Genomic DNA, 12,908 nt, shown 5'->3' on the forward strand with positions numbered 1-12,908 from the left:
CACCAGCTTAGGTTAAAACTTCCCCAAGGTACAAACTATTTTACCCTTTGCCCTTGAATTTTCGCTGCCACTACCAAACATCTAACACAGGTATTATTATTATTAGGAAACAGTTCGTTTGGAAACGTCTTTCCCCAAAAAATCCTCCCAAAAATTACCCCCTTTTTTCTGGGGAAGGTTTGATAAAAATCCTCCCCAATTTGCATAGGTGACCACAGACCCAAACCCTTGGATCTTAAGAACAATGAAAAAACATTCAGGTTCTTAAAAGAAGAATAGAAGAAAAAGTAAAAAAGAATCACCTCTGTAAAATCAGGATGGTAAATACCTTACAGGGTAATTAGATTCAAAACATAGAGAATCATAGAATCATAGAATATCAGGGTTGGAAGGGACCTCAGGAGGTCATCTAGTCAACCCCTTGCTTAAAGCAGGACCAATCCCCAATTAAATCATCCCAGCCAGGGCTTTGTCAAGCCTGACCTTAAAAACTTCTATGGAAGGAGATTCCACCACCTCCCTAGGTAACACATTCCAGTGTTTCACCACCCTCATAGTGAAAAAGTTTTTCCTAATATCCAGCCTAAATATCCCCCACTGCAACTTGAGACCATTACTCCTTGTTCTGTCAATCCCTCTAGGCAAAACCTTAAGTTACAAAATTACACAAAAACAGGAATATCCATTCCTTTCAGCACATCTTATTTTCTCAGCCATTTAAAAGAAATCAGAATCTAACACATATCTAGCTAGATTACTTACTAAGTTCTAAGACTCCATTCCTGTTCTGACCCCGGCAAAAGCATCACACAGACAGACCCAGACCCTTTGTTTCTCCCACCCTCCAGCTTTGAAAGTATCTTGTCTTCTCATTGGTCATTGTGGTCAGGTGCCAGCGAGGTTATCCTAGCTTCTTAACCCTTTACAGGTGAAAGGGTTTTTCCTCTGACCAGGAGGGATTTTAAAGGTGTTTACCCTTCCTTTATATTTATGACACCATGAAATACATCCTGGTTGTAGCCTTTCTGGGAGCAGCTGGTAAGTTCATTTTTTATTTTACTTTACAGTGAAGTTTAGATGTGATGAAAAGGGCCAGGTTCTGTAGTGCTGGAGGGTGAAGTCCCGTTTTATCCCCGAAATTGTCAAGGCAACACTAGTGCAATATTCCTTGACCTCCAAACATGCATACATCCTGACCTCCCTGCTGAGACTATCAGCCACTGGCTAATTGTCACAGTGTTTCATTGTGATATGGACACATGGCACAGGAAGCTGGACTGATTGAGTCCCACAGCCTGATTTCAGAGAGCAACCAACAAAGAGCCATCAGCTGTGGAGACCTTTTGGCTACCACCAGCTTGAGCTTGAAGCAAAGTCAGCATCCTACAAGTGAGAGGTTTCATATCCCATTCCCAATCCCCTCATCCAGACTGGCTCCATGATCCCCATGATGGATATTAATTTATTTCTTCTTCTTTCACCCATTTGCCTTCCCCATTGATGACACTGATGATGACAAGATCGTGGGAGGCTACACATGCCCAAAGAACTTTTTGCTCTACCAGGCATCCCTGAACATCGGGTACCATTTCTGTGGAGGTGCCCTCATTAACAGCAGATGGGTTGTCTCAGCCGCTCACTGCTACAAATCGTGAGTAGAAAATATTTGTGCTGTTAAACTACTGCTTCCCCTGCAGCCCTAATGCCCCTGTTGGCTCTGAGAGTGTCACATCTGATTAACTAAGCATGGGTCAGGAGAGACTGTCAAGGAATGCCTCAGTCCTTCAAGAAGTGGAGAGAGGCTCTGGAGAGGCTCAGGAGAGGCTCTGGTTTCTGTGTCAGTACTGACTGCAGTGCTCCAGCAGCCTGGCACAATTGCCCTGCTGCATGAGGTGATGATTCGGTTCTGGGTGACCCTTTTTCTGCGTTAGTACTGAATCTTCCCTAGCATGAGGCACCTGTCGTGGTGACCATCGATGGATATGTCTACACTTTGAGCTGGAGGCGTGATTCCCAACTCAAGGAGATGTACATGCTGAAAATAGAGTGAGGCTGTAGCAGTGTGAGTGGTAGGAAGGGTTAGCCACCCCCAAGCACTTACCCACCCGAGCCCATAGGCACATACTTGGGGCTGCTAGTGCCTTCCACAACTTGCACCACCATGGCTTCACTCTTACTTTTAGCATGCTTGCTCAATTAGAGCTAGCACAAGAATGTCTCCCTGAGCTTGGAATCACCCCTCCAGATCAAAGTGCCCTACAGTGGTCTAGTAGTTTCTGGGAGTCTCTTTTTTGCCTTAGGGAGGAAACTGGCTTTGTAAGAGTTGGATCATGAAGCAAAGTTGCAAAAAGTGGAATGATGGACTTACAAAGAATGAATGAATGAATAGCAAAGCAGAGCAAAATGGGCATCCCATGTGTTGACCATAGGGTGACCAGATGTCCCGATAAAATCCGGACTGGCCTGATTTTTAGTTCTTTGTCCCGCATTCCGATATTGCGGCTTTGGCAGCTCCAGTGTTTTTTTTTGTTTGTTTGTTTGTTTGTTTTTGCTTCCCCCATGTGTCCCGATATTTTGTCCATTTCATCTGGTCACTCTAGCTGACCATCACTAGTTCTGTGACATGTGTAGAGAGGCGTAGGCCAACCAGAATATCACCCAGGTCTCCTCTCCCTGCTCCCCATGTTGTGCTTCAGCCAAAGCAGTACTCCCAGGACTTCCCTGCACTGTGGATTGGGTATTAAGCTAAATCCTGGTGTGTGAACTCGACGCCAGAGAGCTGCCCACTGAACTAGAGCAACGGAGACCTTAGTGCTGGTGTTGACAGCAACTGTAGTTGTGGTAATATCCATACTGATGGTGAGGGTTGTTATGATAATGATGATGAATAACGATGGTGACAGTGCTGGTGAGGATGCTGTTATTCCGTTCTCTTTTTCAGCTCTATCCAGGTGAGGCTTGCAGAACACAACCTGGCAGTCAGAGAAGGCACTGAACAGTTCATTAATTCAGCCAAAGTCATCTGTCACCAGAATTACAGCCCCTAGACGCTGGACAATGACATCATGCTCATCAAGCTGGCCAGTGCAGCTACCCTCAAACCCTACATCAACACAATTGCCCTGCTGACCAGCTGTGTGGCCACTGGCACCCAGTGCCTGATCTCTGGCTGGGGCAACACCCTCAGCAGTGGCAGTAAGTGCTCTTTGGGAGTGTAGAGCTTCTCTAGGACACTGGAGACATTTATTGACCCAGTGGTGGGCCCCAGGGAAGAGAGTATGGGGAAGGGAGAGCACTTGTAGGGGAGGTGGTTTGAAGAGAGAGCCCATGTGGGGAATTATGGCTCAAAGGGAAAAGCCTGTGGAGAGCAGGGGCCTTTTATCTGATTTAAATATGTTCTCTTCTAATATCCTTGATTTTCTCTTGTTCTTTGTTATTGGCATGGGGCAGGCTGAAGCACCAAACACATTCTTCTATGATATTCAGGAGGAAGTCCTCCATCCCCATTATTTGAGACATTCAATGGGCTAGATCCTGAGAGTTGCTGAGCACCCACAGTTCCCCCTGAGATCAGTGAACTCAATGGGTTATCCACACCTCTAAGGATGGAGGAAAATATTTTATTTCAAATTTAAGTTTATTACATTAGAACTCCATTTTTACAATATAACTCCTGCACTAGCCCAGGGAGCAGGAACAGGGATCATAGAATCATAGAATATTATGGTTGGAAGGGACCTCAGGAGGTCATCTAGTCCAACTCCCTGCTCAAAGCAGGATCAATCCCCAATTAAATCATCCCAGCCAGGGCTTTGTCAAGCCTGACCTTAAAAACTTCTAAGGAAGGAGATTCTACCACCTCCCTAGGTAACGCATTCCAGTGTTTCACCACCCTCCTAGTGAAAAAGTTTTTCCTAATATCCAACCTAAACCTCCACCACTGCAACTTGAGACCATTACTCCTTGTCCTGTCCTCTTCTACCACTGAGAATAGTCTAAAACCATCCTCTCTGGAACCACCTCTCAGGTAGCTGAAAGCAGCTATCAAATCCCCCCTCATTCTTCTCTTCTGCAGACTAAACAATCCCAGTTCCCTCAGCCTCTCAGAATGAGCCAAATCCACTTGGGGTATCCGGCTACTGATCCATAGGCTACACACCACCCATGACTCCAGTGCAGAAGCTGGCTCAGAGTGATCCAACTGGTCTTTTCCATTTACTGGTTTCCTCTGATCTTTGGGATGCTCTTTTCTAAGTCCAATTGGCTGCCCATTTTCTGGAACCCAGAGATTAACTGTGCAATGGATCAGGCTGAACAAATCCCCAGTTGTGGATTCTGATCCCTCTGGAGGAAGGGAATCCCTACGCAATGATAACGATCCTGTGGGAAAGCTGGGAGCTGCTGGAGAAAAAGCCAAGGGGATAGAAATGCTACTTAGAGAGAGGGCACTATTCCAGTTATTGAAAGGGCAGCTGTAATTTCACAGTGAATTCAAGGATTTCCATTATTAATTTTCTCCCAGTTCTTGTTGCTAACTACCCTGACCTCCTGCAGTGCCTGAAAGTTCCTGTCCTGTCCCCCAGCAAGTGCAGCGGTGCCTATCCAGGACAAATCACTAGTAACATGATCTGTATCGGATACCTGGAGGGGGGCAAAGATTCCTGTCAGGTAAAATAGCTCCCCCACACCTCTCACTTGTCTCTACCCTCCACCCCCACTCAACCCTCTGCAAAATAGGCATCACACATGGTTAGTTATTGCCTGAAGGACTGAAATATGTTGGTGGCTGATATGGTGCTGACTCTTGGTCTGTTTCCTAGTTGGAAACTTGTCCTCACCTCATAATGAACCATTTTTAGTGGTGCTTCTTGGCCTCATTCTTGGCAGTCTCAGCAGAGGCCAAGGACTGATTTTTATTTAGTTAGACTAAAATTTTCAATGTTAGTCATGGATTTTGAATGCCTCCATTTTTTGATGCCAGACTTGAGACTCCTTGGCCCTGGATTTCAGAGGCGGTGAACACCTGCTGCTCCAACTCAAGCCCTTAAAAGATGCAGATGCTTAACATATGTTAAAATCAGTATCAAGGTGTCTTGAGGTGGGTCCCCAAAGTGGAGATATCCAAATCAATGCCCACTTTAGAAATGTTGGCTCTGCAGGTTGTTCTGAGGGACGTATCATCATGTATATTTAAGCCCGACAGAACACATGAATGGATTGATCCTCAGAATTCATATGTACTGATGGGACACTGAAACACAGGATGATTCGATAGCCCAATTTTCAGCTCAACTTATCTTGGGGTCAATGGGAGCTTGCAAATCAGTATGTGGATGACTAACCTGCAGATTGTCCTTTGTCTCTAACCCATGAAAAACAAATTCCCTTTTGGCACTTAGATATGGTGTCTCCAGGCCACAGCACATTAATATGAGACAGGGTGGATTTGTGTGAAGCTGTCTGTGCCATACTTCCCCTCTGAATAAACAGAGCATTCCCATCCTGTGGGGTTTTCATCTAGCACCTTTCACTTAAAATGTGATATCAAGGCTGACATGAGATCAGCACTATCAAACTGCCCCTCTCATTACTAGACTTTCTCATAAGCCACCAAAAGGACTTAGTATCTCTGTTGCTTTGTCAAAAAGGCAGAATCCCCTCTTGATTGTAATGCCTGCTAAACACCATTTTACAATCTTTGTTGCAGGGGGATTCCGGTGTCCTAGTAGTCTGCAATGGGAGACTCCAAGGGATTGTCTTCTGGGGAATTGGTTGTGCACAGAAAGGCTACCCCGGGTTCTACACTAAAGTGTGCAACTATGTCTCCTGGATCCAAAATACCATCGCTACCAACTGAGATTCTCTCATGTCATGTGACCAGTACTATCTTCCACACGCCATTTCCTCAGCCATATATGAGACTTTCCAACTCTATGGAATAAATAGAGTTTGATGCAACATTGTGTTTGTATAAATGGTCTTTGGCTGTTTTTCTGCTTGGGTATACTACATGGGAACTGGTAACCTTACTGAAAACAAAAGTAATCACATATTTTTGTAGTGCCTTCCAGATGGAAGGGTCTCAAAACGCTTTACTGTCTGTATTTCTAGGATTCACTCAGCCAGTATTGAAGTGCAACCACTTCTGGAGTGGAATGCAGAAGCAGTTTAATAGCACTCAGTCAAATTAATGCGGCACAACTGTTTCAGAGAACAGCTGAAGAAGAAAACTTTATCCAAGTGAAAATAGATGTGGCAAGGCACCTCTTCTGCTTCACCAGACTTAGCGCTCCCTCCTCTGGCAGGAACAGGGCCTGGGGTAAATCAGCCCCCACTCTAGAGCGTGTCTGTCTTCCCTGTTCAGGGTTTGTTTCTCAGAGCCTTCCTGGTAGGCCTCAGAGCAGGCCTGAGGAGTGCTCCTCTGCCAAACAAAGGGAAAAAGTCTAGAACGCATCAAAACAAAAGGGGAATACCCCTTGGAAGGGGTTGTCCTGTCACTGGCCCCGAGGTGTCAGTCCTTCCCCTAAACAGGCACTGGATTTTGGGTGTCTCCCCTATGGGGAGGAGCGCAGTCTCTCACACTGGAGAAGCCTATCTTCCTGCTGCCTCCAGCCTTGCAGCAGTTTGTCCCCCCACTGGCACCAGCTCCGGCACCGGCACCAGCACCAGGAGAGACATTTTAACAGGTTTCAGGCAGCCCTTAATTGGACTCAGCTGTCCTTAATTGTCCTGAAGTAACTGTTAGAGAGCTTATTCCTTTATTCTCCCACTTCCCTGGTCTTTCTCGCATGAACAGAGAGCAACAATACCCGAAGTCTGAAGGTGCAAACAATTCGATGTTTATTGGGGTGAACTTCCAGTAAGTTTAAATCCAAGTTCCTTTTTCCTTATTTTTGAATCCCAACTTACTTCCTGTTTGCCCCTCATTTATATAATAATATTCTTAGCTATACCTTAACCAATCATTCTACTGAAATTTAACTAACCAATCCGCTAACCAATTATATCCCACCACCTTAACTAGTTTATACCCAGCAAAATTAATTATACAGCAGACAAAAACAATCACAGAACCAGACAGAGACCATACAAATAATAGCAAAGTGGGAACTATAATGACAAAACAATACAGAAGTGACAATTTCACCACCACATCTATAAAGACATAAGGGTTTCCCAGCTGTGTCTATTGATAAGTGAGTTCTTACCAAACAGAAAACTATCAACCTAAATTTCCTTTTACATTTTCTAGGCTCTTCCCTTTCTCTGGAGGTGATAGATCAGATCACCTTCCTAACAGCCCCATACTGACTAGTTCGGGATGTGAGGATGTGACCGGTCGCTTCCCAGCTTATGGCTGCCTCTGCTGCTTAGCCAAAGGCCTTAGCCTAAGAACAGGGCCTCAGACTGTCACAGTGAGAGAAGGCCCTTACACAGATTCTTTCTTGTATACCTCTATTACTAGCTAAATGATAAACATATACCTACATTCTTAGAGTACAGGCCTTTACAGACAGGCCTGAATATCTATATCCTAACAGTAACCCTCACCAACCTGTAGGAAAAGCATTTAGCATTATTGGGCTAACATACCTGTTTTCCCAGACCCTCCGGCAGCTATCCAGCCTGACTTTGCCACATAGAGCAGGCATCATACAGTGGTAAAAGGGACCTATCTGAGTTGGAATATATCCAGCTCTCCAGGGCTAATCCCCCTCTGGTTATGAAAGGTGCTGTGGGATTTCTTATGACTCTGAATGCTCAGAGCTTTGGTTTTATGTCTTATCTGAAAGTAGTAGCCCCTATAGCATTGTACTCACTAGTATCATGCTCGAATACAGGGTCAGTGCTGACTCTGAGGCAAGAGCTCCCCCTACTGACTCTCCCTCAACACTCCCTGCAGCACAGTATGGATGAGGGAAGAGTGCCATCACTTGAGTGTACAATACTAACACCACCTATTGCTCATGGCTCTCCAACCTCTTGACAGATGCAATGAGACGCGACAAAGTCAGTCCATCAGTAGGGCTCAGCAATGGTATGGGAAAAGAGCCCGATGCGTGAGTGGCAAACCTTCCCACCTGCCCACTCGCCAGACGGAAGTTGAAGCTCTGCTTCCCCGCTCGCCTGTGACCCTCAGCCTGGCTCTCTGATGGCTCTCCATGGTGACTGCACCAGTCTTAACTCAGCTTCTCCAGACTGAATGATTGTGTGCAGCATTTTTCCAGTGGTCAGTGGGAGTGCTGCATTTCTTGAGGCCTTGCTTGACCTTGTCATTGTATCGGAGGTTTGGCCTTCCTCTGCATGGCAGCCAGGTTGGCCATAGTGCACAGCCTTTGGCAGACAGTCTTGAGGCATGCGTTCCACGTGTCCCAACCAGTGAAGCCTGTGAACATGCAGCAAAGTCTGCATAGACTGTAGGCCAGTTCTCTCAAGGATCTCATTATTGGTGATCTGTTGGGCCCAAGTAACAAGGATTTTTCTAAGGCAGTGGAGGTGGAAACTGTTCAATCTCTGGTCCTGCTTGGAGTATGTAACCCAGCTTTCACAACTCTAAAGAAGGGTACTAAGGACACAAGCTGGATAAACAAGACACCTTTGTGTTCAGGGTTAGCAACTTGTTATTCCAAATATGTGAAGTAAGTTTGCCAAAGGGAACAGAAGCTTTGCCGATTCTAGCATTAACTTCCCTATCAAGGTTAAGTGAGCTGGTGATAATTGAGACAAAATATCAGAAGTGATCCATGTTGTCCAGAACTTCATTATTGACATAGATTTTAGGTGGAATATTGGTACCTTGTGACATGACAACTGTTTTCTTCATACTGATTACTATGCAAAATTTGGTGCATGCACTGGAAAACTTGTTCATCATGACCTGAAGTTCATCAGGTGAATTAGAGATGAATGAAGCATCATCTGCAAAAAGCAGATCCTGAATAGTGAGCTGGGTAATATGCCTTCTGCTCTGGAATTGTCTGATGTTAAGCTGCCGTCCATCCTCGATTCAGTTAGTATGCCAGATTGATCATTTCCAAAGGCATACTTAAAAAGAGCAGAGAAGAAGACGCCAAAGCCATTGTGCACTAAGATGCAGCCTTGCTTCATACCAGTATCAATACTAAAGTCAGATGATGTTTCGTTTTCATACTGGATGTTGCCTTCACTCCCTTGTGGAACTTTTTGAATAGGGAGAGCACCTTTTGTGGTCAGCCAGTTTTCAACACGACTTTATAGATGCCATTCCTACACTAACCATGTTGAAGACCTTTTGTAGGTCAACAAATGCTACATACATAGGTGCCTGTTGTTCAGGGCTTTTTTTCTTGCAACAAGTATAATGTGAAGGACATATCAGTCATGGAGCATCCAGATCTGAACCCACATTAGCTCTCAGGATAGACTCTCTCAGCAAGGACTTGGAATATTTTCAACAGGACCATTGCAAGCACTTTGCCGACCATGCTGAGCAAAGATATCCCACAATAGTTGTTGCAGTCTGCTCTGCCCCTTGTGGGGAAATCTATATGTAAGTAGTGTCAGGATGAGCTCCACCCTGACATCTGGTGGTGAGGTGTGGCAAGTTGTGGAAAAGAACTTCAGGGGCCGATCTCATTTGCATAGGCACACCCACCCCGCCTAGAATGAGGCCATAGCTGCCCAAATGGTCACTTTGGCTGCTGTGGGATCCCCAGTGTCTCTGTTATTGGGGCAGGAAGAATAAATTGTTATTACCCTGATTATGGGAACTGTGCTTGGAACTGTACTTGGCCTTTTGTTATGATGGAGGGACTCACCATCAACTAAGTAGCACTCACTAGGCAAGGGTCATGGGTTTTAAAACTCTGTGACTGGACAGAGGCTGGGGACAAGTATTAATACTTAGTGGCATGGGCTCCTTGGTGAGGGCCTTACATGCTAATTGCATTTCCTCCTCTCTCCACTGTGGAATATCAGAGCTAATTTTGATTCCATTAGGAGTCTAGTTACAGGCTGCTGAGCTCACTTTGGGCTAATAGTGCACCAGCACTGAGGCTCCCCTACTGCAAGCTGAATTCACCAGAGAGCTGAACTGACTAAGAGCTGAAATCACTGAGTGTTGTGTTAAGTAGTGGGGGAGCCTGAAGATATATTGTGGAGCAGTTTGTGGGATGGCTGGAGTGCCTTGTGGACAGGCTGGTGGAGCAGTTTGTAGGACGGTGGGAGCTGCTTGTGGGCCGCGGAGCAGTTTGTGGACCGGCTGGTGGAGCAGTTCGTGGGACGGCGGGAGCTGCTTGTGGGCCACGGAGTGGAGCTGAGCGAAGGAGTTCGTGGAGCGGATGGTGGAGCGGAGCGAAGCAAAGGCCTATGGAGCTGTGGGGCGGTCAGCTTCAGATCATGTAAGGTGCCTCTTACCCCCGTCCCATCTCCACCCAGGTTGGGAGGTAAAGCTCCGCAGATAAACTTTTGAACTCTGGGGCTGCCCTAACCAGGGACAGAGACTTTTGGGTCATTGGACTTTTGGGACTTTGGGTGATTTGGAGTTGCTGGACTCAAGAACCAAAGGGAAAGGGGCATGCCCCAATTTTCTTGGGGTGGGTTTTTTTGCTCATGGGTTGTGTTATGAATCCGGTTGGTGGTGTTTCCCCAACATAATGCCACATTGTTTCTCTCTGTTATTAAAAGGCTTTTTGCTACACTCAGACTATGTGCTTGCGAGAGGGGAAGTATTGCCTCTTGGAGGCGCCCAGCGGGGGTGGTATATATTTGTCCCAGGTCACCGGATGGGGGCTCGAGCCGGTTTGCATTGTGTTATTGGAATGGATCCCCTAGATATTGAACCTGGCCCTTGTTGCTGCCAACTCTGACGGGCAGAAGGGTTACATATATTTACACACACACACATGATGTTTTCCACTTCCCCCCACCAATATCTCACAGCGGCAAGAATGGGACCCCTATTATGCTTCTTCCCCATGTGCATGCATGATGAAGAGCAGAGATGAGAGCTGGACCAGGAGATCAGGCTGGAATGGCCTTCATGGCACACAAGACCAGGCTAGCCACCAGGTACCAGGGAGGAGTCCCGGTCCAGCCTTTTCCTGCCTTCCAGCCACTACATGTCCCAGGAATGAAACTGTATAAAAAGCCAGTCAGGTGTGAACCAGCTGAGCAGCGAACAGCAGAGCGGCTAACAGAGGGAGTTTGCCTGGGAGTTTGCCTGGGGAGAGCCTGCTTAGGCTTACACCTTGCCGGCTTCTCTGAGTGGTTACTACAACTCCTGAGGAAGCTCGTAGAAGGAAGGCAATGTGGACGGGGGGTGTTCAGCGGTTGTGACCTACACTGGATGTGCCATGTTTGTCTTTCTTCCACAGGACAGAGGCGACTTTCTCTGTACAAAGTGCAAGCTGGTCTCCATATTGGAAGAGAAGGTTCAAGGTCTGGAGCAACAGGTATCGACCGTGCGTTGCATAAGAGAAACTGAAGATTTCCTGGACAGACGTCAGGATATGCTTCTACGGGCATAACATTCTGAAGCTTCAGAGCAGGCTGCACAGCAGGGATAGGAGGACGGGGAAGAAATTTGGCAGCACGTGACCTCCAGAAGAAGAAAGGGGAGCGTCCATGTACCAGCAACGCAGATACAGGTAAGTAACCGTTTTCATGTTCTCTCCACAGGTACGAATACGGCGAGTGGACTAGATGAGACATCTAAGGGAAGGGAACTGAAGGAGACTCCTCCGATTGGAAGGCATGAGATGCACTGTTCTAGGGTTGGGAGTTCCACGACCACTGCTCCCAAGAGAAGGAGCCGGGTGGTGGTGGTCAGGGACTCTCTCCTCAGGGGGACTGAGTCATCTATCTGCTGCCCCGACCGGGAAAACCGAGAAGTCTGCTGCTTGCCAGGAGCTAGGATTCACGATGTGACGGAGAGACTGCCGAAACTCATCAAGCCCTCGGACCACTACCCCTTCCTGCTTCTCCATGTGGGCACCAATGATACTGCCAAAAATGACCTTGAGTGGATCACTGCAGACTACGTGGCTCTGGGAGGAAGGATAAAGGAGTTTGAGGCGCAAGTGGTGTTCTCGTCCATCCTCCCTGTGGAAGGAAAAGGCCTGGATAGAGACCATCGAATCGTGGAAGTCAACGAATGGCTACGCAGGTGGTGTCGGAGAGAAGGCTTTGGATTCTTTGACCATGGGATGGTGTTCCAAGAAGGAGGAGTGCTAGGCAGAGACGGGCTCCACCTAACAAAGAGAGGGAAGAGCATCTTCGCAAGCTGGCTAACCTAGTGAGGAGGGCTTTAAACTGGGTTCACCAGGGGAAGGAGACCAAAGCCCTGAAGTAAGTGGGGAAGTGGGATACCAGGAGGAAGCAAAAGAAGGAAGGACTCCTCCATCATACTGAGAAAGCAGAATGATGAGCGAGTTATCTTAAGTACCTATACACAAATGCAAGAAGCCTGGGAAAGAAGCAGGGAGAACTGGAAGTCCTGGCACAGTCAAGGAATTATGATGTGATTGGAATAACAGAAACTTGGTGGTATAACTCACATGACTGGAGTACTATCATAGATGGATGGATATAAACTGTTCAGGAAGGACAGGCAGGGCAGAAAAGGTGGGGGAGTTGCACTGTATGTAAGGGAGCAGTATGACTGCTCAGAGCTCAAGTATGAAACTGAAGAAAAACCTGAGTGTCTCTGGATTCAGTTTAGAAGTGTGAGCAACAAGGGTGATGTCATGGTGGGAGTCTACTATAGACCACCGGACCAGGGTGATGAGGTGGACGAGGCTTTCTTCCGGCAACACACAGAAGTTACTAGATCACAGGCCCTGGTTCTCATGGGAGACTTCAATCATCCTGATATCTGCTGGGAGAGCAATACAGCGGTGCACAGAAAATCCAGGAACTGTTTGGAAAGT

General features: G+C 46.8%; 1 protein-coding gene across 1 annotated transcript; it reads left to right on the plus strand.

The window, feature by feature from the left end:
* Positions 1 to 998: 998 nt before the first annotated feature.
* On the plus strand, positions 999 to 5,857 carry LOC311520269 (trypsin I-P38-like; the record flags this gene model as incomplete). Its single annotated transcript, XM_084627635.1, is given in 6 exon segments — positions 999 to 1,038; positions 1,483 to 1,651; positions 2,942 to 3,044; positions 3,048 to 3,195; positions 4,523 to 4,668; positions 5,708 to 5,857. Coding segments are annotated over 6 exon segments (756 nt in total).
* Positions 5,858 to 12,908: the final 7,051 nt, after the last annotated feature.

The sequence above is a fragment of the Lepidochelys olivacea genome (genome assembly GCF_965140295.1).
Source record: "Lepidochelys olivacea isolate rLepOli2 genome assembly, chromosome: 1".
NCBI classification, from domain to species: Eukaryota; Metazoa; Chordata; order Testudines; family Cheloniidae; genus Lepidochelys; species Lepidochelys olivacea.